A 24,383-nucleotide genomic window follows, 5' to 3' on the forward strand; every position below is an offset into this window, starting at 1 on the left:
GATAAAACCAATGAAGGATGTGGGGAGGAAGAGATGGGAAATGACAGGAAATGAGACTGAAAGGTCCTTGCAGGCAGGCTAAGCTAAAGGTTTGGACTGGATCCTGAGGGCAGTCAGAACCCATGGAAACATCTGGGTCAGTGACTATATTCCAACAACACAAAGAGAAACGTTCAAATAGCTGATATGTATTGACCACTCGCTTTATAATGAAAAACACGATTCATGTAGACCTCCCAACAATCTTATGGGTGGTATTACCAATTCCATCTAATCTGAAGGGAAACTGGAGCAGGAGAAGATTATTTTCTCAAGGTCAGAGCTAGGGTTTGATTCTGGAGTCTATTCCTCTTCTTAAGCAGGCAGATCTGAGAGAGGGCAGGGTTCAGGGAAGGGCTCTGGAGAGGGCAGAAAAGCGAACCAGACTCCACGACTGCCAGGATGTGGGTGTGAGGACGACAGCGCTCTCCAGACTGGTGTCCACGTTTCGGAACCGCGCACGTTTCACAACCGCGGACTCACTAAGGCAAAAGCGCGGAGGCGGGGTCCAGAGGCGGCCAGGCAGTGGCGCTGGCTCGGAGGCTAACCGCTTCGCCCGGAGGCTAACCGCTTCGCCCGGACAAGGCAGGACCCGTCGCCCAAGCGGAACCGGAGCCGGAGCCGGGGCCGGAGCCCGAGCCCGAGCCGGAGCCGGAGCCGGAGCCGGAGCCGGAGCCGGAGCCGGAGCCGGAGCCGGAGCCGGAGCCGGAGCGATCCCTGGCAGGCTAGATGGGTCTTCCCTGACCTCGTCGAGAGCCAAGCCGGGCCGGCGGGGCCGAGAAGTGCCGGGAGCAGTGCCATCTAGCGGACGCGCGGGCCTTGGCACCCGAGCCCCATGAGGTCACCGCCCCGAGGTATGCCGGGAATGGCAGAAGCTGGCGCGAGGGGACCGAAGGGACAGAGGATGGGTTTGGAACCAGCCGCAGTCTGGGCCTGTCTGACCTCTCTCCAACTGTGGACTCAGTGCGCTCCCGAGTGTGGGGCCTTCTGACTCGGGTCCCCCACGTGCCGTACCTTCCCCTATCCTGGGCATTCTCAGGCAGCAGGCACGGCCACAGCGGTCTGTCCCTTTCTGACTCCTCAGATTCCACATGGGTTCCCTTCCTTCCTTCCTCATACTCCTCCAACTTCCCCTACCAGAATCTGGGTTCTCCCACACATTCTCCTGCTTTCTGGCTGCTTTCCTTCTCTTATCTCCATCACCGGGTCCTGTGGATGCCCCAGTCCCACCTCCTCTCCCAAAGCCGGCTTCTTTGTCCACACCGCCTCGTTCTTGATTCAGGCCAACATCCACTCCAGGCTGGAAGGCCACATCAGCCAGCAGTACAGTGCTCTTCAATCCATTTTCCACATTGCAGAGGGGTCTTCCTAAAGATTCTGGTGTTCCCAGGATGAACTCTCTTCAGTTGCTTTCCTGTTCCTTTGGTTTAAAGATCAAACTCGGTCTGACCTACCAGGCTTTCACAGTGTGGCCCCTGTGAACTCCAGCCCAACTTCCTAATGCCTTTCTCACATGTTGAGTCAGAGTCCCACCTGTATCAAAATCACTAGTGGGGCTTGTTAACTGCTGATTTGGGGTCCCTACCTCAGGCCCTGGAAGTGGCACCCATGCTTGACAGGTCTCTTGTGGTTTACACTCACTTCTTTCAGCTCTTGAAAAATCCCAGGGCTTTTTCCCTCTGGCCTACACACAGGCTCCCCCTGCCTAGAGACTACACCTTGCCCACTTCCTTTGGATTGAGTTTAAAGACCACCTCTCTCCTGCCCTCTGCAAGTCCTGGGCTTTCTCCTAAAACAGTACTAATTAAATGGAGTTTTGTCTGTCCCCTCCTTTGTCCCTACAACCACAATGTTAGCTCCCATGGCAAGGTGCCTGGCACAGAGGAGGGGCTCAATAAATACTTGTTCACCATTGAGTGAGTGAATGTCTGTGGATATTCCAAGCGGAGGGCAACTGTAGGACCTGGCATGAAGGCATGAGAAAGTAGAGCAACCCAGAATACATGAGCCCTGAGGATGGAGGAGGGGGAATGATTGGGCAGCTGTGGGCCCTTCTGGTTCCCCTCATACTACTACCCACAAGGGTCTGCGTCAGAGGCACACTGCTGCCAAGGAAGCCAAGGAGAACCTGTGTCCATATATCAGCTTTCTTCTCTGTGGCCTCAAGGACCTATCCCTCCTCCTCTGCTGGGATTTTGAGTCCCCCTTCCCCATCTAGGTCAACTGAGGAATGGCATTTTTGTACTCCTGGCAGCACTCTGTCTCTCTGTTTTTTGGCCTATCAGAGAGATCCCAAGCCCATTCCATATGAATGATTCATTACAGCCTCAAGGAATGGAAAGCCAGAGAGTCAGCCTCAGACAGCAGGGCCACCCCCTGTCCAACCTGTAGGGAAGGCTCTAAGGGAAACCAGTCAGCAGGTGCCCTCTAGAGTCAACACAGACCACTGCTGTGTGCTGAGTCTTCTCTAGTTACAGAGTCAGGGTAACTGTTGTCCCCAGGTCCCTGGTTGGCTCAGCCAGTTAGGCATCTGCCTTTGGCTCAGGTTGGGTCCTGGAATCGAGCCCTGCATTGGGCTCCCTGCTTAGTGGGGAGTCTGCTTCTCCCTCTGCCCCTACCCCACGCTTGTGCTCTCTCTCTCGCAAAAATAAATAAAATCTTAAGAAAAACCCCCAAAACCTTATGCTGCTGCCCTCAAAGATGTCTCCATCTAGATGGGGGTTGTGGGAAAGACTTGAACCGGGTCTACAGTATTACTATGGTAATAGTTGCTAGGATTCTTTTTTTTTTTTTTTTTAAGAGAGAGAGCAAGCACAAGAGAGAGCAAGCGAGGGTGGAGGAGGGGCAGAGGGAGGGGGAGAGAGAGAATCCCAAGCAAGCGCCATACCCAGCACCGAGCCTGACTCAGGGCTCCATCCCATGACCCTGAGATTGTGATCTGAGCCAAAAGCAAGAGTTGGACCCTCAACCAACTGAGCCACCCAGGCACCCCTGATTTTTTTTTTTTTTAAGATTTTACTTATTTAATTATTTGAGAGAGAGGAGAGCCTGTATGAGTTGGGGGAGGGGCAGATGGAGAGCGACAAGCAGATTCCCTGCTAAGTGAGGAGCCCAACACAGGGCTTGATCTCACAGCCCTGAGATCAAGAGCGGCAATCAAGAGTCAGAAGCTTAACCAACTGAGCCACGGGCCTACTCCACTGATTCTTACTGAATGCTCACCACACACCGAACCCCACTCTAAGCATTTGGCATGCAGCCTGTCTTACACTTTCAATAATCCCTTTGCAGATTAGGAAAATCAGGCTCTGGGAGGCGAACCCTGTCCATACAGTTGAACGTTGGGTATAAAGCAGACTGGTTGAGAGGTGGGCTCTGAGAGAGTGGGGAGGGAATACCCATTCAGTTTGGGGTAGAGATAGTGCCCCAGCTCTTCAGCTGGAAGGGCCTAGGTGCATGCTGGGGAAGTCTCCCATGGCTTGTGAACCCTGTCGGCCTTGTTCCTCTAGGCTCTACACCAACGGCTCCTTTCCTTTCTGTTTCTATCTTAGGTGGTCAAATTCTATGATTTGACCTAAAGAACTGAAGCTGGGGTTCCCGGCCCTGCTACAATCTGGTTGTGGGGCCTTAGGCGGGTTCCTGCCCTCTCCATGCCTCTAAGTCCTCTTTTTGAAAGGAGCCTTACCCAGGCATGTCTAACCAAGCCCATAGCTCTAGAGCACAGTTAAGCTAAGATGCAGGAACAGCTTTTGGTTAACTTTAGCCTTTTCTCAAAATAGCCCTTTCCTCCCTTCACACATACCCCTAGGACATAGGACAGAGGAGGGAGGAAGGAGAGAGAGGAGAGGCCCTTTTGTCTGTATATACCTGAGTGCATGAATTCTCCAGCCATCTCCTGCAGGTTTGGTTGGTCCTCTTGATTAAGTCTCCAGGCCCAAAGAGGCCGTATATCTTCCTCCTCCTCCTCTTTACTGTCTGTATTCATTCATTCATTCATTCATTCATTCCTCAAAGGTGAGGGCCTCCTGCGTAGTAAGCATTGTAGTATGCCCTGGGATTTAGCCATGAATCAGATGGACCAGTTGATGATAGGGCTGCTTCACTCCTAGTCCAAATGGCCACCAGGTGTCACCAGTGCCAACCATAAGACCTCTTGCGGGTAGGAGAGGAGATGGGTTGGGAAGAGGAAGTGTGGGTGGGTGAACTTGACCAGCTGTGCTTAGTCTGAATCACAAGCAAGTTCCTCAAATGGGAAAAACAAATTTACCTCCTTGCCCTTCCCCCACCAAAAAGACACCTTCATGACTTCCTCAAAAGCCCAGCTTGCCCGGGATCTTGGAAACTCAGAGATTCAGCAGCCCACCCCTCACAGAGAGCCTACCAGGCTTCTCGGAAACTCCTTTGGTGATTACAGCTCACTACCTCTTTGGCAGCCTATATTATTAGAAGATTCTTCCTGGTTTAGAAACAAAATCTGATACTCACTTTGATTTTTCTTAGTTCTGCCTTCTGTGGTTACAAAGAGAAAGTCTCTTCTCCCTCATACAGCCCTTCAGACATTTGGAGAGATTGCTCAGGTCTATACAGAGCATTTACTCTGTGTCAGACCTTGGGGCCACAGTAGAGAACAAGCAAGGTTGATGCTGCCCTCCATGGCTTATAGTCTGTCCAAGAAACCAGCAACCAGACAGTAGTAACAAGGAAGCATGCACAAGGCCAAACAGGAAAGATTTGGACTGACATAGAGCAGAAGGCAAGGCCCCGACCCAGCATGAGGTCTGGGGAGACTTCCTGGAGAGATCTCCCTGTGATCAGGTGAGCAGCTACAGGGCTATTCAAACGCCAAAGTTTTAAAGAAAAATTAAGGGAGGTGCCTGCTTGCTTCAGTTGTTTGGGTGTCCGACTCTTGATTTAGGTTCAGGTGGTGATCTGGTGGTTATGAGATTGAGACCCATGTCTGGCTCCATGCTCAGCGGGGAGTCTGCGATTCTCTCTCTTTGCCCCTCCCCTGGCTCATGTGCTCTCTCTCTCTCAAATGGACAAATAAATCCTTTTATTCTTTATTTTTTTTTAAGGTTTTATTTATTTATTTGAGAGAGAGGCACAGAGAGAGCACAAACAGGGGGAGCAGCAGAGGGAGAAGCAGAAGCAGACTCCCCGCTAAGCAAGGAGCCCGATGTGAAACTCGGTCCCAGGACTCCGGAATCATGACCTGAGCCAAAGGCAGTTGCCCAACCAACTGAGCCACCCAGGCACCCCTAAATAAAGCTTTTTATAAAATAAGGAAAAATTGGGAGAGTTTTGCTCATGCCCTGAGCTTAGTCTGCTCACCAGGAAATGCAACATCATGGGGTAGCAGGGGGGAGGGTTGGGGACAGCACAGGGGACAGGAAGAGCCATCTAGGCAGTGAGAGAGAGCATGAAGTGTCTGGGACACTGACAAGGTCCAGTCTATTTGGAGTGCACAGCTGAGAAAAGAGCTATGAGACAAGGGGCCCTCAAAAGAAGGAAGAGACAACTTCTGGGCCTTCAACAGCTTCTAGACATCAGTGTCTAATGCCCAGATCCGGTCTGATGTGGGGTGTGGGGGAACCACAATGTCACATTCCATGATGCAGATCTATCTTCCCATGAATACAGCCCAGGAAGGTAGTGGCCTTTTTTGTTTGTTTGTTTTAAAGATTTTATTTATTTATTTATTTGATAGACAGAGATCACATGTAGGTAGAGAGGCAGGCAGAGAAAGAAGGAGGCGAAACAGGCTCTCCAATGAGCAGAGAGCCAGATGTGGGGCTCGATCCCAGGTGCCTGGGATCATGACTGGAGCCAAAAGGCAGAGGCTTTAACCCACTGAGCCACCCAGGTGCCCCAGGTAGCAGGCTTTTGATGGCAAGTCAAAATACACCTGAGGTCTGCTAAAGCCCTTAAAGAAGCTTCAGGAAAACTGCTAAGAAACCAGAGCATACCCATCAAAGGATCCATAGCTGAATTAATGAACCTCAGACTGAGCTGTTTTTCCATTGTTCTCTGGCTCATTTCTTCCTCGGTTTTGATTACTCTCACAATATGTGTTTATTTTAATAAACATTTCTAAATGCAATAAACAAAATGGAAATCCAAAATTACTTGGTATTATTCTATCTATTGCTGTGTAACAAATTACCCGAAAACTTAGTAGCTTCAAACAACAAACACGGATTATCTCACTGTTTCTCAGATCCAGGAATTTAGGGGTTGCTTAGTTAGGTGGTTGTGGCTCTGAATTTCTCATGAGATTGCAATCAAGCTGTCAGTCAGAGCTGCCATGATTTGAAGGCTTGACCAGGGCTGGCGGTTTCACTTCCAAGGCTGCTAATTTGTATGCCTGGCAAGATGTGACTGGTGGTTGGTAGGAGGCCTTGAAGCTCACAACTCGGACCTCTCGGTGGCTGCGTGAGTGTCTTGTGAGCCTGGCAGCTGAGTGTCCCCGGAACTAGTGATCCAGTTAGTCCTATGCTTGAGAGGGGATTAGTCTCCACCTTTTGAAGGGAGGAGTATCGGAGGTTTGTGGATCCGTTAATTTATTTTATTTTCTTTTATTTAAATCCAATTAATTAACATACAGTGTGTTAGTAGTTTCAGAGGCACAGTTCAGTGATTCATCAGTTGCATGTAACACCCAGTGCTGATTCCATTACGTGTCCTCCTAACGCCCATCACCCAGTTACCCATCCTCCTACCTTCCTTCCCCCCAGCAACCCTCAGGTCATCTTATTTTACTTTTTCCTCCCTTCCCCTATGATCCTCTGCTTTGTTTCTTAAATTCCACATATAAGTGAAATCAGATGCTAATTGTCTTTCTCTGATTGACTTATTTTGCTTAGCATAATACCCTCTAGTTTCAACCACGTCATTGCAAATGGCAAGATTCCATTTTCTGATGGCTGCATAGTATTCCATCGTATATATATACCACATCATCTTTACCCATTCATCTGTCGATGGACATCTGGGCTCTTTCGATAATTTGACTATTGTGGACCTTGCTGCTGTAACATTGGGGTGCAGGTGCCCCTTCAGATCACTACATTTGTATCTTTAGGATATATAAATATCCAGTAGTATGATTGCTGGGTTGTAGGGTAGCTCTATTTTTAACTTTTTTTTTTTTAAGATTTTATTTATTTATTTATTTGACAGATCACAAGTAGGCAGAGAGGCAGGCAGAGAGAGAGAGAGGAGGAAGCAGGCTCCCTGCTGAGCAGAGAGCCCAATGCGGGGCTCGATCCCAGTACCCTGGGACCATGACCTGAGCTGAAGGCAGAGGCCTTAACCCACTGAGCCACCCAGGCGTTCCTATTTTTAACTTTTTGAGGAAACTCCATACCATTTTCCAGAGTGGCTATACCAGCCTGCATTCCCACCAGCAATGTAAGAGGATTTACGGATATGTTTTTAACTTCCAGTTACCCCAAATCTCCTTCCAAAATAACCATTATGAACATTTTGTTGTATTTACAACCAGAATTTTTCCCACTCAAAGATATACATCTACTTTCAAAAATAAAAATGGGATCATAATATAAATACTGTGGCTTACTGCTATTTTATTTAATGTTAGAATAGGTAATAATGTGCACAAAATAAAACTTAAAAGGTACAAAAACACAAAACAATTTGCAGCTGCAAGTGAGTCTCCCTCTCTCCCTGGCTCCCACCCACTCAGTTGCCCTCCCTGATGCTCACCAACTTCTTGCATATTTATTACAAATATTACAAATATATAAGCAGAGCTACCCTTTGGTTTCCACACTCACTGTTCTGCAGTGTGCTCTTTCCCCTCACTATACTATCTCTCAGATATTTCCATTTCAGTATATAGGGTGCTGCCTCAATTCTTGAAGGAGCTATGGGATATTTCCTTGAATGTTTACTTAATATGAACTATTTTATAACGAGTTCTGTAACTGCATTTTTTTTAAAGATTTTATTTATTTATTTGCCAGAGACAGAGGGAGAGAGAGTGAGCGAGCACAGGCAGACAAAGAGGCAGGCAGAGGCAGAGGGAGAAGCAGGCTCCCCGCCGAGCAAGGAGCCCGATGTGGGACTCGATCCCAGGACCCTGGGATCATGACTGAGCTGAAGGCAGCTGCTTAACCAACTGAACCACCCAGGTGTCCCTGTAACTGCATTTTAAAAAATATTTTTTAATACGTTCATTTGAAAGAAGGAACACAAGCAGGGGGAGTAGGAGAGGGAGAAGCAGGCTTCCCGCCAAGCAGGGAGACTGACCTGAGGTTCAATCCCCGGACCCTGGGATCATGACCTGAGCTGAAGGCAGATTCTTTTTTTTTTTTTAAAGATTTTATTTATTTATTTGACAGAGAGAGATCACAAGTAGACGGAGAGAGAGGCAAGCAGAGAGAGAGAGAGAGAGGAAAGCAGGCTCCCTGCTGAGCAGAGAGCCCGATGCAGGACTCGATCCCAGGACCCTGAGATCATGACCTGAGCCAAAAGCAGCGGCTTAACCCACTGAGCCACCCAGGCGCCCTGAAGGCAGATTCTTAACCACCTGAGCCACCCAGGCATCCCAGTTCTATAACTTCAAAATATGCTCTCAGTGTCCTTCAACATCAGAAAGTGTAGGGCTGCATCATTTGTTGCAGCTTCCCACCCTGCCGCTCTGTGGACATACCCTCATTATTTGAACTGATTCTGTGGTGTTGAAAGTTTGGGTTGTTTCCTATTTTCTCATTTTTCTCTGTTTTGCTTCTAAAGCAAAGAGCATATATGTAGTGAGTGAGTCCTTTGGTACTACTCATCAGAAGCTTGAAAACTGCACATAATCTTTGACCCAGTAACCCCACTTCTGAGACTCGTTCCTAATAATCAGAAAAGTGAGTGTGCAAAGATGCACCTCCTTACGTTTACTGCAAAATTTTTTTTTCTTAAAGATTTTATTTATTTATTTGACACAAAGAGAGAGATCACAAGTAAGCAGAGAGGCAGGCAGAGATAGAGGGGAAAGCCGGCTCCCTGCTGAGCAGAGAGCCTGATTCAGGGCTCGATCCTAGGACCCCAGGATCATGACCTGAGCTGAAGGCAGAGGCTTAACCCACTGAGCCACCCAGGTGCTCCTGCAAAGTTTCTTATAGAGAAAAATTTAAAAGAATCTAAATCCCCAATAATAGGTGACTGCTTCAATCATGATTCATAATTCTCTATTATAGAATATTGGGCATATAACAAAAATTATGATGATTGGGGCGTCTGGGTGGCTCAGTGGGTTAAGGCATCTGTCTTCAGCTCAGGTCATGATCCCAGGGTCCTGGGCTGAGCCCCACATTGGGCTCTCTTCTCAGCGGGGAGCCTGCTTCCTCCTCTCTCTCTGCCTGCCTCTCTGCCTACTTGTGATCTCTGTCTGTCAAATAAATAAATAAATAAATAAAATCTTAAAAAAAGAAAAAGATTGATTTATTTTAGAGAGAAAGAGTATGAGCGGGAGGGGCAGAGGGAGAAGGAGAGAGAATCTGAAACACACTCCACACTGAGCACAGAGCCCAAATCCACCTAATTTCATACCTCGAGATCACTACCAGAGCACAAACAAAGATCAGGATGCTCAACTGACTTTGCCACCCAGGAGTCCCTGAATTGGGCGTTTTAAATATATGAGTCGTATGTTTTAGAAATTCTATCTCCATAAAGCTGTGAGCAAAACCCAACAACAACAACAAAAAGACCAACCAGATCTCTATCCAGGAGGCTGGATACCTCCTTCCAGGAGAACATGGTCCATTATTCACTCCCATGCTCCCTCCCCCAATCATGCATTTCCAGCCCCTCTTTCTCTGTCACATCTACTTGGATATTGTCCTGTCCAAGAAAGGCCATGACACACTAATGGGCTCCATGATGGGGCAATGCAAGGAAGTAGCTGGCATCAGACTCACATCTGTGTCTGCTGGAGAGGTGACCTGAGCCCATTTTAGAGGCCAAGGTGATGGAAGATGGCAACCCCAAGAGAAGGACTGTCAGTGCTGTTGCTGGTGGTGGGTCAAATGAGTAATCGCTGAGCATCTTGAGCAAGTCATGTCTACAAGTGCAGTGTTTTTTTTTATCCTCGTGACAGTCTGATATGATAAGATACTACCATCCCCACTACAACTGAGGCTCAATGAATGTAAAAAACTGGGCCAAGGTCACATAACTAGGAGACACAGACAGATTGGATCCCGGGAATACCATAGTTAACTGATCTTAACCAACTGAGCCACCCAGGCGTCCCCATAGTTAACTGATCTTAAAATCCGCCCCCCAAGTCCCTGTCCTAGCAGGATTTGGGGACCTTTATGCAAGAACATCAGGGACGTGTAAACATGAAAGGGGTTTTGTGGGCAAAAGGGCAGCTCTTCAGAGCCCAGAGTCCTCCCAACCCCACTCACATGCTATCCCAGGCCCAAAGTCCCCGGAATGAGTGTTTAGGGGTTTTGTTCTCTCCCAGGAACCCTGATGACAAGTTTCAGGGGAGACCTATGGCAGCTGTAACTGGGCTGGACATGGAAATGCTAGCGCCGGCCCAGACAAGCACTCAGGGGCTGTCTGGAGGGAAGAAGCCACTACTGGGAAGTGAGGGGGAGGCCCCGGGAGCAAGCCAGCCCATGGAGCAGAGCAATCAAGCCCCAAAACCCTGGCCTGAAGGCAGCAGCCTGTGAGCTGGCAACCACCCTCACTCCCACCTCACCTCCTCCTGTGGCCCATGGTTTCCTCAGATGCCAAGGTGGTGGGTCTGGAAGAGCTTCGAGCTCCCTGTCTGTCAGTCCAGCTGGTCTGGACTTGGCTCTGAGGCCCTGGTCACAGACCCCATCCCTCATCCCATTCCTATACCACAGACCCTGTTAGGGGTTGAATTATGTCCCCCAAAAAGATATGTTGAAGTCTTAGCCTCCCAGCACCTGTGAATGTGATCTTATTTGGAGATAGTGTCTTTGCAGGTTTAGTCAAGCTAAAATGAAGTCATTAGGGTGCAGTCTAATCCAAGCACAATGGGTGTCCTCATTAGAAGAGGAAAAGCCCTGTGAAGACAGAGACGAAAAGCTGAGGAAGCTATGAGAGAGGCAGAGCTGCAAACCAAGGATCACCTGGAGGCAGCGGAAGGTGGTGAGTCAATTTCTGTTTAATAAATTTCTGTTGTTTTAAGCCACCACATTTCTAGGGCCTCCGTAGAGCAGCCCTAAGAATCTGATACAGAACCCCAACACTCACACACTCCCCCACACCAGGCATTTCTCTGTTCCTCCACGGACCCAAATCCTTCACACCCTTTTAAACACGTGATGCTCGGTCAGAATGTTCTTCACCCTCCCTCCTCCCCACCCCCTTGCCTTGCACCTTCCAAACTCAGCTTAAATGGCATTTCTTCAGGAAAGTCTAGACGTGGGTATTCCAGGCTCCCCTCAGAACATCAACAGAAGTGCGTTCTCTGAAGCCCTCGCCATATCTGTAGTTAATGCCTGGTGCGGTTGCCCAATGCCCACGGCGCGGCGCGTGTCCTGCTGTGGGTGTCATGACAACGGGGCCTGGCCTGTCATATTCAGCAGCAATCCTATCCCCTCGGCCCTGAGGCAGTGCTGGGATTTTTTTCTTTTCACAGCATACTCCAAGCATGAAACAAACAATACATGTTCAATCTTGGGAAAAGAAACCTAAGAGAACATATTGAGCAAACAGGGAAAAATATGCTACATTCATCTACATTCCCACGGTATAGAGTAATCATTGTTGGCATTTTGACATACGTGCTTCCAGACCTTTTTTCATGCAAGATATATTTCTTAAAATGTGCTTATACTGTCTTGTATGCTGCTCTTTTCCAGTGAGAAATGTATAAAAAACATGTTTAAGAGTCAAGAGATACAGGGGTGCCTGGGTGACTCGATTGGTTGGGTGTTCAACTCTTGGTTTTGGTTTGGGTCATGATGTCAGAGTTGTGGGATTGAGCCTGGCATTGGGCTCTGCGCTGGGCAGGGAGTCTGCTGGAGATTCCCTCTCTCCTTCTCCCTCTGCCCCTCTTCACCCTAAAATAAACAAATCTTAAAAAATTAAAAAAAAAAAGAGTCATTAATACAAAATTACCTCATCATTTTTGGTGGCTATGCAACCTTCTACTATAAGATGCATCACAATTTAGTCAACAAGTCCTCATTGTTGGGCATTTGCATAACTTTCAGTTTTTCCTCTGGTGTAAACAGTAATGCTATGGACATCTGAAAAATAGGCATTTTTTGTGTCCTTGTCTGATTATTTCTTTTTTTTAAGATTTTATTTATTTATTTGACAAAGAGAGAGAGCAAAGCAGGACAGGGAGGAGCAGGCTTGATCACAGGACCTTGAGATCATGACCTGAGCTGAAGGCAGAGGCTTAACCAACTGAGCCACCCAGGTGCCTCTTGTCTGAGTATTTCCTGATGAAGGGTTCCTGGAAGTAGATTGCTAGATCTGTGATGACACATGTGTTTTTTAAGGCTTCAGATGCATAGTCCCCATCTGGCCTCTAAAGCAGAGGAACTTCTATTTTAGGGGGGTGGGATGAAGGAAGGGATGGAGTGAAGAACACGTCTGGGGGAAATAATGACCAGTCAGAGCCACAGAGCAGGCAATGTCCCCTGGGGGAGTAGGTCCTCCGTAGCCTAGCGGCCCTTGGCTACTTGGCACAGCTGGCTCTTGGGGCTGGGAGAACTCTGTTCAGACCTTCTTTTGGGCACCTTTGATTTTCTTTGGTTTTGAAGCAGCTGAGCCCTTGCTTACCTCAGAGGGCCCCCTTGGGAGCCACTTGTGGGGAAGAGAAGATAGAGGGAATTCCCCCATTTAGAGGAAGTGATTTTTGCAAACAAGAGTTTTCAGAAGGCCTCCTTGTTCATGGGAGGCCCGTTGTCATCTGTGAGTGCATGTGTTGTCCACCTGGTTTCTGGTTGTGATGCGGTGAAGGGTCCAGGCAAAGACTCGCTGGCCTGGCCAGAATGAACAGCTGCAGCTCTGTGGGGGCCACCCCAATCCCACTCTCCAGGCCAGCCCTGTCCTCCGGTTAAATCAGCTTCTCAGTTTGCCAGAGACCAGCCAGAGATACTCCCGGCCACCGCAGGAGAATATATAGATGTGAAACTTGGACCTTCCACCCCCTCCCATGCAGTCAAGGCACAGAGCAAGCCATTTACCACCCTGAGCCTCAGACAGATCCCCTGCAAAATGGGAAATAATTCTAGCTATCTTCCAGAGTGGCTCAGCAGATTAAGAAAAATACCATGTGTAACACTTAGCATCCTATCTGGAACATGGGAAACCCTTTATGATGATGATTGATGGTGAGGTTCCATGTGACTGTTTTTTTGGCTAGAATCACAGGGCTCTCTCTGAGAAGTCAGAGGCGTGGCTACTTCCCGTGGAAGCCAAAGCCCCACTCCCCTGCAGGCTCTCAGCTGCTGTGAAACCTTTTACCAGAAAGGCTGCTGTTACAGGAAATAACTTTCATTCTCCCTTCCTCCTTCTTGATATCACAGTCTCCAGAAAAAGAGGATCTGCGTCCAGACCAGAATCAAAATCAGGCAGGTTAGTATGGTGTAGTGTGTGTGCTGCATTCCTCTGAGAGTGTGTGGAGCCCTGTCTGGGCGCTGGAGAGTCTGTTGGATCGTGGGGTCTTGAGGTGGTCAGGGTTATGGCTGCAGGGGGACGGTGAGGGGGAGCAAAGGACAATGGGAACAAGGGCCTCCTCAAGCTTCCCTCTCCATATCAAGACTGGACTATGGCTCATCAGGGCCCTTCCTCCCTTCCTGGGGAGCAGGAAATACCGTCCTCTCCTGAGCTGTGGTCTGGTGAGACGCCAGGGCTGCAGTGTTGTGGAAAAAGCTTTAGTTGTTTTTTAAAGTCCCATTTTCAGACTGTACCTAGAGAGTCTGCACTTGGTCGCTGGGAGTCATTGCCTTAGACCTCTCCCTGTCATCTTCCAGAAACAATCTGCAGTCTCTGAGGTGGAAGGTAAGTAGGACCAGGAGCAGCGGAGCATAGGCTCCAAGGCTGAGGCTCCCAGACACCCAGACATGGGCAGCAGCCTTCCAACTGTCCTGCCTGCACTCCCAGACTGTGTGTCACTTTTGCTGACTAACGCCTTCCCTGGGGTGGATTCGGTGGAGAGGGAAGCCCAGGTTCCCAACAGTCCCTAGGTGGGTTGCATCTCACAGGACATTTTCAGGTCTGGGTCTGGGACAGTCACTGCTTTTTTTCTTCACGACACCTGTGGTCTTCCTGGGGTTGGGTAGGGTATTTATGTGTGGGTGCACCCACTTCTTCCCCTGCTTCTTTTCAACAAATCTCTCCGAGACAGGAGTGCTAGGATGCTCTAAGCCCAGCCTGTCCTCTAGAGGCATCTCCAACAACAGCCTCTGACCCCGGCTGGGCACAGGAGGAGAAAGCTGTCCCGCCATGGTAGGAGAGTGGGAGGATAACGGCCATGGGTTTCTTGGTACCCACAGATGTCCCATTCTAGCCTGCACCCATCCATCCCACGGCCTAGGGGGACCAGAGCCCGGAAGGCAGCCTTCGTTCTGTTGACTGTCTGCCTGGCAGTCCTTTGGGTTCTGGGAGAGCCACCAGAACACATTCTCCGATGGCTGGTGCTCCACCTGGCCTCCCTGCAGCTGGGACTGCTCTTCAAGGGGGTCTGTCATCTGACTGAGGAGATGTGCCACCTCCACTCCAGGTGACTCTATTACCCATAGCAATTTCCCACCGCCCTCCCCCCCCGCCCCATCTTGCTCTCTTGACGCCCAGGCCTGCCCCTCCTTGAATCTCCCTGACTGAGCTGGGCAGCAGTCCAGAGCTTGCCTGTCCCCTGCAGGTACCAGGGCAGCTACTGGAGGGCTATGCGGGCTTGCCTGGGCTGCCCCATTCGTTGTGGGGCTCTGCTGCTGCTGTCCTGCTATTTCTATGGCTCCCTCCCAAACACAGCTGGCCTGCCCTTCACCTGGATGCTTGCCCTCCTGGGCCTCTCAGAGGCACTGAACATCCTCCTAGAGCTCCAGGTGAGACACAGAGGGAGGTGAAGGGTGTAGTCAAGTGGAGGGAGCAGCTAGTAGGTCCTACTCTGAGCTCAGCAGTGGGGATGGGACTAGTTTAGAGGTCGGTCCTTAGAGTAGAGTGTGTAATGTTCTGCAACAGTGGCAGAGAAGGGAGCAGGTTGGCAGCTGGTCGGGAAAACTTTTTGAGGAGGAGGAATCTGGTTATACTTCATGGAGGCTCCCCAGCCCCACCCTGCCGTCTACAGGGCCTAGCCCCGGCTGAGGTCTCTGCAGTCTGTGAGAAAAAGAACTTCAACGTGGCCCACGGGCTTGCATGGTCATATTACATTGGGTACCTGCGACTGATCTTGCCAGGTGAGCCATTCTCAACACTTCTATTTCCAGATCTTTAAGACAGACAATAAGACATAAAACCTGCCGTATTTTTCAAAGAATTTTTGTTCCTAAGGAATCATCTGATTCCCAAAGCAATTCTGTAGGCATGAAGGATGTTATTATGCCTGGTTTATAAGGAGGAATACGGCGCTTAGAGCCATTAAGTGATTTCTCTCAGGTTAAGCATGAGTTCTTCCAATGAATATTTACTGCATTGTCTGGGTGTGCATTTTCCCTTTTAATTCATACCCTGTGGACAAGGGATAATTATCATCCCTCTTGTAGAGATAAGACCATCGTGGCTCTACAAGGTGAAGTCACTTCTCCCAAGTCACACGGCTTAGTGAGCGGAGACAGGATTTGAACCCAGGTCTGCCCAGAGCCTGGATCCTTGACCACTCTACTACGAGCCCATGTGTCATGTCTCATTTCTTCTGACTTGCTTGCCAAGAGCATGGCTCTCCCATAACTCATTGCTCTTTGCCCTTGTCACCAGGGCCTCTGCTAGGAAACAGGTCTGGAGCAAGTGGCCAGACCCTGTACACCTTGGAGTGCTGGGAATGTCACCTTCCAGGGCTCTTCCTGCCTCTCAGAGCCCTAAAAGCTGTAGTGGGAAGGAGCAGGGTGAGCAGAGACATCTGGACAAAGGACAACTGAAGGAGGAGAGGAGAAGGAGTGGGGGGAGGGTTCCCGAAGGTTCTGCCTTCCTGGCTCAGGCACAATGCAAGTGGACTGGACCCGTGGTTCTCTTGCACTCACACATTGAGGGAACCAATGAATTGGGTCTCTGCCCTGGGTGACAGGGCTGTAGGAATGACTTCTTGGGCCTCTCCACCCCAGGGCTCCCAGCCCGGATACGCATGTACAATCTACAGCACGCCAACATGCTCCAGGGCTTGGGGAGCCATCGACTACACATCCTCTTCCCTCTGGACTGTGGGGTTCCTGACGACTTGAGTGTGGCCGACCCCAACATTCGCTTCCTATATGAGCTGCCGAAGCAAAGTGCTGACCGTGCTGGCATCAAGGGCCGGGTTTACACCAACAGCGTCTATGAGCTTCTGGAAAATGGGCAACCGGTGAGTGTTCAGGGAGAAGGGTGCTGCTAATGAGAAATCCAGACCAGAGCACCAGAATTCTGACCCTGGGCCAAGCACTGATACAAATCCGTTGCCCTCCTCTGAGCCTTCATTTCCCAAGTTGGTCCCAGGGCTGGGCAGGATTTGGCTCTGAAGGATGATAGCAACCAATAACAGTAATCGAGCCCTTAGCGCATACCAGATGCCAGTCATCTGACCGCCTCAGCTAACCCTCGCTACCACCTGCGGGGTGAGGACTGTTATGAGCCCTACCTCACACATGAGGAAACCGAGACTCAAAGAACCAGCAAGAAACAGGATGATTTCAACCTGACAAACCACGTACTTGACCATAAAGTTGCCCTAAACGAAGGTGTGAGAATGTATGTAAGATCTCAGATAGGTTGGAGGAAGCCCAGACCAAGCTTGAACCCAGAGTCCAGCCCCTACATTTGATTTCCCACTGGAGCCGTGGACAGCAGAGTGACTCAGTGAGCCTTGCGCCAGGATCAAGAAGGAGGATCTGTGGAGGGTAAATTTAGCACAGTCGTGGTCCTGATTTTAGGAGCAAAGGCCACCAGACTCCATGGATCCCATCAGGGCTGCCTCCTCCCAGAACTCCATCTCTACAGGCGGAGGGAGTGGGGCCCCAGCAGTGGCACCAGGGTCCAGAGTCTGTCTGTCTGGGCCCTGTTTGAGTCTTGCCCCCATCTCACCTCTTCTAGGTGGGCATCTGTGTCCTGGAGTATGCCACCCCCTTGCAGACCCTTTTCGCCATGTCACAGGATGGCCGAGCTGGCTTTAGCCGGGAGGATCGGCTTGAGCAGGCCAAACTCTTCTGCCGAATACTTGAAGACATCCTGGCAGATGCCCCTGAATCACAGAACAACTGCCGCCTTATCGTCTACCAGGGTGAGGGCTTGATAGGCTACTGGGTGGGAAGAGAAGAGGTGTCCTGAGGGGTTAGAAGTAGCTAGAGTGGCACCATGCCCTGGGTCTTCCCAAGCAGTCAAGGCATCCAAGCCTGGCTCCTTCCTGCCCGGGGAAAGGTCCTACCTCTCCACTTAGGGCACTCAGTTGCTTTCTGAGTATCTGGCTACGGGTCCTGGGTGGAGTGTGAAGAGACGGGCTCCAGGAGCCCCTGACTTCATCTAGGAATGCTAGAAGAAGCAGAAGAGCCCCAGCCCCAGGACACAGAGATCAGGGCTACTGGTCTCTGCTCTCTCTGAGCCCCATTTCTAGGATTGGGAAGGTGGAATTCTGTTATCTCTAAAACCACTTCTAGCCCCAGAATTCCAGGGAACACTAGCCCCAGGGTCAGGGGTGGGGAAGAACACAGAGGTGAGGGAGAGGAAGGGTTGGAGGATGTGCCCCCGAAAGCCTCGGGGCATGTTCAAGTGAGAACAGGAGAGGTCCTCTCCACACTCCTCACCCACCTTCCCCATCCTTGTTCCAGAACCTGCAGAGGGAAGCAGCTTCTCCCTGTCACAGGAGATTCTCCGGCACTTGCGGCAGGAGGAAAAGGAGGTCACTATGGGTGGCCCGGACACCTCGATTGCACCCAATTCCTCCACGCTGTCCCAGGAGCCCAAGCTCCTCATCAGTGGCTTGGAACAGCCTCTCCCACTCCGCACGGATTTATTCTGATGCTCAGGGTTCGCTGGCCTGAAATCCCAGTGCTCCCCAAGACTCTGGATCCCCGAGACTGTGGATTGAAGGGCTTTCTTTAGCAGCTGAATGCCCAGCAGAACCACTTCCTCCCACAGGGAGCCTCTCAGAGAAGGTCCCTGAACTTAACATTTCAAGACGAATCCTATGACTTTGGGCAAGTAGTTTTACCTCTCTGAACCTCAGTGTCCTCATCTGTGAAATGGGATTATAATCACTGTCCTACCTATCTTGCAGGGTTGTTGTGAGGATTATGATTGTATGGAACATTTTTGTAAACTCTAAATGCCAGATAAATGTAAGGGATGTGTCAGGTGTCTTTCATTGGACCTCCAGACTGACTCTCTAGCCCTCTCTCCCTCCTCTGTCCTGGGATGGCATCAACAGGCTCCCTTGCTCTCTGAATTCTGGTCATGTTCAGTCCATGGGAAGCCCCAGTAGGAGAACAGAGGGAAAGGGAGGGGGCGAAGTTGGGGTAGTTATTCTCCCAGATTCCTCCCTGTAGCACCAAGGGCTCTCTGCATCTCTAACCTAAAGCCATGCTTCTGCCACGCTCTCGGTAACCCTGTCTCTCCCCAGGTTCCATTATCTGCCCCTTCCCCGTGCTGCTCAGACCTAGCGATTGTCCTGGCTTCCTGCTAATGTCCCTTCTGGAGCACTCACTCTTCACTTATAGTCTCCTTATACCTGCCCTTTCTGAACAGCCCCCTTTCTTTAAAAAAAAAAAAAAAATTTTTTTTTTCTTTAGAGAGTACATACAAGGGTGTACAGGGGGAGGGTGGGTGGGGAGGGGCAGAAGGAGACAGCAAGAGAGATTCTCAAGGAGCTCCATGCCCAGCACAGAACCCGATGTGGGGCTCAATCTCACAACACTAGGATCATGACCTGAGCTGAAATCAAGAGTCAGATGCTCAACCGACTAGATACCCGTAAACAGCCCCCTTTTCAGCACTCCTCAGATGACCTATCTGAGTGTGCCATCTTTCTCCGGCTGGACTCTGACTCACACAAGCAATCTGAAATGTCCAAATCCACTTGCACAGACGTACTTCCACTTCCTTAGACCCCCTAGACCCCTCCTTATTCTCGGACAGGGCAGTGTGGTGGTGGGCATGCATTCACTGCGGACGGAGCCCAGGAGTCAAGCTGGGGGCAGAGAGTGTAGCATGCCCCATGGGCCTTTGTCTCTAGTGAGAGGCTGGGGAATACGGAGTAGCCCCGGGGCAAGGGGCTACTCGAAGGACCAGGGGCCACTGGATGCATGTGCCTGGATGACAGAGCCTGCAAACGGATAAGGAGGAAGGGGAGAAGAGGGTTTGTGTGAGGAGATAGGATATACTCTGGGAGACCTCGGACAATACACCCAGGCATCTGCTGTGTCTTATGCCATGCCATCACTGTTAGAACCGAGCCATTACAATGCTGTAGTGGCAAACCTCCCCTATCAGGGAGGGCAGGCATCCCATTTCTACCAGTTCCTTCTGTTTTACCCACGACTTGTTCCCTACCTCCCACTCTGGTTTGATTTTGTTTCACTTTGTTTTAAAATTTTTTAAGTAACCTCCATACCCAACATGTGTCTAGACTCACAACCCCGAGATCAAGAGTTGGACGCTCTATTGACTGAGCTAGCTAGGCGCCCCTCACCTCTGTTTTTTTTTTTATCACAAATGCTCAGCACAAATTTCTGCGTACAGCATCATTGTGGAGATGGGCTCAACAGACAGACACACATTTGCCAGAAGGAACCAACTGCTCCCAAGGATTCCAGAGCCTAAGGAGGAAAGGAGGACACAATCTCTTCTTCCCAGCTGTCCCAGCCATCCTGCCCCCAAGGCCTGAGGCTCCTCCAACCTTACATCAATCATTCCGGTGCCTAGAAACCAGGGGAGAATCAAGGGCTTTTCCAAAATGACCTGCCTCCACCCATCTAGCCCCCAACTTGGTGCTTAGGCTGGAGAGTCTGACAGTTCAGGTTCAAATCCTGACTTCACCACTTGGCACCTGTGTCCACCTGGGGATCTGGATATCCTCCACTGTAACACTGGGAGAACAGGGGCTCTTTCTCCCAAAGTTGTTATGCGGAGTGAACGCTAGGCTATCCACAGGTCCACGGGTGAGTCGGGTGCCCAGCTGGACCACAAAGGAGGCAGGCCAGTCCTCAGTGCACATTACGATCTCCACCTCTGTTCCTCTGCATTGTCTGCCATCCTCACCTTCCTGACGGCCAGGGTCTCACCAAGGCCAGTACCAGGGTGCATCTGCTGTCCTCAGGCATTCCCCAGTGTAAAGAACCCAGATGCCCCTCCATAAACGCCTATCTGCATGTTCTCAATCACACAACACTGAGGTACAGTTGGGTCAGGGACAGGGTGCCTTTTGGAGAGGCACCTAGAGGCTCAGCACTGCCTTCCCACATCTTATCAACCTCCACGCCCACCATCCCCCGCAAATCCCTCTCCTCACTCCTTCTTTCCCTTAGACAAGCAGCATGGAGCTCCTTTTCCTTTCTTGTGTTCCCACCAGCTGGAAGGTTCTGGATTTGGGACACGTCATGGGATAAGTTTTAGTCTGGTTCCAACTGGCCCATACACACAAAAAGGGACAGGTAAAGAGAGCCCCTGAATTCCCTCCATCCCTTCCTGGGAAGGCAAGAAAAAGTCTTGCCCCAACATAGTAGGAGGCATTCAAAAGCCATGTAGGGAGATATAATGGGTGCTTGGGGCTTTACAAGGGCCTTGGAAGTTGTTGAGGAGGGTTAGGCCCCAGGAGCCAAAGGGTTATCTTCTGATCAGTGAAGGGCAACAGATTTTCCTTCTTTTCCTGAGTACCAAAGAAGGCATACCTCTAGGTTCTTTGCCTCAGCTCTCCCTGACTAGCCCTCACAGGACCTGGGGGACCTGGGGGCAGGACCTCTACAGCGAGACTCTGAGATTCCCCGCACAGGGGTGGGATGGTTGGGGGAATCTTGCAAGCTGGACTCATGCTGACACCAAAAGCAAAGGAGATTAGGGATGAGAAGAGGAGGTACAAACTTGGTAAAGGAGGGTCAAGGATCTGATGGTCCCCGAAAAGCAGGGAGTAGCTTTGTGAGGGCAGCTTTGGGCCCTGGTAATGCTCACAGGAGCATGTTTCCAGGAAAAGCCCTCAAGCTTCTTTTATTTCTCCTGTCCGCATCAGCACTTTCTCTATAAATATTCCGCCGAGAGAGCAGCTCCAGCTGAGTCCATGTGTGCATTTCCAAAGCTCTGATGTCCAGACCCCAAGTTGCTTTTGCCCTAATTCTCTGTCCAGTTTCTTGTTGTGAGCCAGGTCAGTCCAAATTTTCAAAGTGTCCCTCCTACAGACATGTGACTTCATCAACGCTGAGCCTAGGCCCATCTGGCACAGGGCAGGAGCCAGGGACAGGAGGTTCCTGCCAGGTGTCTCCATGAGCATCCTGGTGGCCCAGCACTCGCCAGTGGATGAGGTAGATGCCGCCTTCCGGCTTTGGGGCTGGTGGCTCTGCGGGGAGAGTGGCACGGCCCTGGTGTAGTCTTGGCCCAAAGTGGACTGCCACCACGATACAGACAGCGAGCAGGACAAAAGCAGCAACAATGATGGTGAGCAGGGGTAGCCCATCCTCTCTCGGTGGTTCCCAGGTCCCACCTGGCACCTCTGGGAGTTGCCTTTGGGGCTCCTGCCCTGAGCCGTTCACAGCTGCAGAAGGCCAGGGACGTTGGCCAGCCTGGTAGGGGAGTGGCAGAGAGAAAAAGGGTGATATGGGCCTGTGCACACAGAAAAAGAGCCAAATGGAAAGACAGACACCCAAAGGGAACTGAGAGACAGAGAGCATTAGGGAGAGAGAAACACAGACAAAGAAAGGGAGTGAAGACATGGAGAGACAAGGAAACATACAGATATACACATGCATAACAATAAACCCCACAACTCCCCCCACAAAAAAAACCCGCATATAGGAAGAGAGAGAATCAAAGAAAAATACAGGTGCGTGGTGAGGGGGATACAGAGAGAAAGAGGAAAACACAAAGCCAAGAAGATAAAGAAAGACAGATAAAGAACCAGGAATGAAATAGATGTAGAGAGACAGAGAAAGAGAGTAGGGAGACAAAGTCATTCAGAAAGGGATGGAGAGGGCTTCCTTACAGTCTGACATGCAGAGTGTGGCCCCCACATCCGTCCCCTCCCACTGATCTGTCTATCCAGGCCTCCAGTAAAATTCCAATAGGTTAGTCCTAGGTCAGGAATCTGAGCCCACGAGGGGCTGCTGTCCCATGGCCCGGCCTGTGGGCAGTGAGCAGCCGTTCTTCAAGTCCTGGGAGAAGGGAGTCATCGTGTTGAGCATCTTAGGTTTCCACCACCCTCAACTCACACAGAAGGCAGAGGGGTGGTACCTTGGGGGAGGGAGAAAGGAAAATGAGGCAGGAACCCCCAAAGCTGGGGGTAAAGCAAAGGGGATACCTCATCCCATAATATAGGATCTTCTTAGGGGTCTCAGGTCTGGACCTGGAAGGGAGGGGATGCCCAGTGTGGATTCCTGGCTGCATGGAGGAGAACCCTGCATTGAGGAGAGCCTTTGCCCCTCTCAAGGTCCCAGCCAGAAGCTGGGGGTAATGTCTGTCTGTCTCCGCTCTGCTAACTGTTGAGTAGAGGTGGGCTGGATTACCATGAAGATAGCAAATCTCCAAACGATAAATGCCAGAGCCAGCTGATGAAGTTACCACAGGCTCAAGAAAACTTCTCTCCCTAGCCTCCCTCCCTGTCCCCCCTGGACCATCAGGGCCCTCCCCACCCCCCCAACATGGGGGTGGAGCCTCTCTCCTAAACTTGGAGCCATCAGCCTGGCCCTCCCCCAAGAGAGGGCAATTGGGGTCCAGGGAAGGCTATCGAGAACACTCTCTCTTTAGTTTCTCAGTCACACCATCATCCTCAACACTGTCCCTTTGCATGTAGGAAGCCCAATACCAACCCAGTTAAAAGTCTGAGGCTATCTGGGGTCCAGGCCACAGAGCTCCCTGCACAGGGGAGGGAGGGGGAAGGCAGCCCCGGATGTACAGAGGAAAAAGGGAAGTTCAGGCTGGAGAGAGGGCTGGGGTCCCTGCAGGGAGACGGGCAGCTTAGCTGGAGGGGTTGAGCCCAAAGTCTACCTGGTGCATTGTCCGCCTGATGCAAGGCTCTCCGGGGACTGGCGGCCAGCCCTGCGAAGAAGAGCCTGCTGCCCCAGTTTGTCCCCTACCCGGAGCTGCCACGTCTATGGGTCGCACACACCCTCTGCACACATACTCTCCCGCGCTTTCACTTCCGCGAATACTGGGACTCCCCAGGGCCCAGCCCTTCCTTAACTGTGATCTGACCTTGATCTTGGCACCTCCTTTCATGCTCCCAGCTAGCTTTAGCAGCCTGGGTCTGCCTGCCCACCCCTCCTCCAGCAGGTCCCAGACACCTTGCCAGTACCCTCACCCCATCCTGCTCCCCAAGGTTACATCCCCCTCCCACCTCGACTAATTTCCTGACAATACTGTTTCTTCGATTTTTTTTTAAATTTTATTTATTTGTCAGAGAGAGAGCGAGCACAGGCAGACAGAATGGCAGGCAGAGGCAGAGGGAGAAGCAGGCTCCCTGCAGAGCAAGGAGCCTGCGGATCATGACCTGAGCCGAAGGCAGCTGCTTAACCAACTGAGCCACCCAGGCGTCCCTCTTCGATTTTTTTTTTTTAATGCAATATCTCAAACACACTGGAAGTAGACTATAATATACTAAATCCCTTGGTCCAATCACCAGCTCTGTCCATCTTAACAGTTTGTCATGTTTATTTCAAGATTTTTTAAGAACCAAAATATTACAAATAAAAAAGAAGCCCCACTTCTTGACCTCTCCCCTCCTTCTTACCCCATGGGTAACCATGTTGTTGAATTTGATGTTTATTATTGCTGTGCAAGGTATTTCTTTTTTCTCATTGAACTTTTTCTTCTTTAGCTTTCACAAATATGAATTCTAGGGGCGCTTGTGTGGCTCAGTGGGTTAAGCCGCTGCCTTCGGCTCAGGTCATGATCTCAGGGTCCTGGGATCGAGTCCCGCATCGGGCTCTCTGCTCAGCAGGGAGGCTGCTTCCTCCTCTCTCTCTCTCTGCCTGCCTCTCTGCCTACTTGTGATCTATCTCTGTCAAATAAAT

The 24,383-nt window shown here is 50.5% G+C and overlaps 2 protein-coding genes across 3 annotated transcripts; one reads left to right on the forward strand and one right to left on the reverse strand.

Moving 5' to 3' along the window:
• Positions 1-13,445: 13,445 nt before the first annotated feature.
• Positions 13,446-18,530, forward strand: STING1 (stimulator of interferon response cGAMP interactor 1). 2 transcript variants are annotated; one of them, XM_032336534.1, is made up of 7 exons: positions 13,446-13,623; positions 13,940-14,770; positions 14,909-15,092; positions 15,335-15,443; positions 16,305-16,543; positions 17,269-17,455; positions 18,000-18,530. In XM_032336534.1, exons 2-7 carry the CDS (start codon positions 14,544-14,546, stop codon positions 18,188-18,190), a joined length of 1,137 nt encoding a protein of 378 aa, XP_032192425.1. In that variant the 5' UTR covers positions 13,446-13,623; positions 13,940-14,543; the 3' UTR covers positions 18,191-18,530. The 2 variants fall into 2 exon arrangements, with proteins under 2 accessions (XP_032192425.1, XP_032192426.1); XM_032336535.1 differs by lacking the exon at positions 13,446-13,623 and having other exon boundaries at positions 14,672-14,770; positions 15,019-15,092.
• Positions 18,531-19,431: 901 nt separating this feature from the next.
• On the reverse strand, positions 19,432-23,705 carry SMIM33 (small integral membrane protein 33). Its single transcript, XM_032336546.1, has 2 exons — positions 23,359-23,705; positions 19,432-21,938 (listed from the first exon to the last, which is right to left on the reverse strand). The coding sequence occupies exons 1-2, from the start codon at positions 23,587-23,589 to the stop codon at positions 21,552-21,554; spliced, it is 618 nt and encodes a 205-aa protein (XP_032192437.1). The 5' UTR covers positions 23,590-23,705; the 3' UTR covers positions 19,432-21,551.
• Between the last annotated feature and the right edge of the window lie 678 nt (positions 23,706-24,383).

The sequence above is a fragment of the Mustela erminea genome, chromosome 3 (assembly GCF_009829155.1).
Source record: "Mustela erminea isolate mMusErm1 chromosome 3, mMusErm1.Pri, whole genome shotgun sequence".
Classification (NCBI taxonomy): domain Eukaryota; kingdom Metazoa; phylum Chordata; class Mammalia; order Carnivora; family Mustelidae; genus Mustela; species Mustela erminea.

Excerpts from the sequence above, each read along its gene's own strand:
- SMIM33 (XM_032336546.1), bottom strand. The coding sequence starts at position 23,589 with ATGAAAGGAGGTGCCAAGATCAAGGTCAGATCACAGTTAAGGAAGGGC. Across the intron at positions 21,939-23,358 it reads TCAGGCGGACAATGCACCAG|GCTGGCCAACGTCCCTGGCC; the intron begins GTAGACTTTGGG and ends CTCCCCTACCAG.
- STING1 (XM_032336534.1), top strand. The coding sequence starts at position 14,544 with ATGTCCCATTCTAGCCTGCACCCATCCATCCCACGGCCTAGGGGGACC. Across the intron at positions 14,771-14,908 it reads ATGTGCCACCTCCACTCCAG|GTACCAGGGCAGCTACTGGA; the intron begins GTGACTCTATTA and ends TGTCCCCTGCAG. Across the intron at positions 15,444-16,304 it reads CCTGCGACTGATCTTGCCAG|GGCTCCCAGCCCGGATACGC; the intron begins GTGAGCCATTCT and ends TCTCCACCCCAG.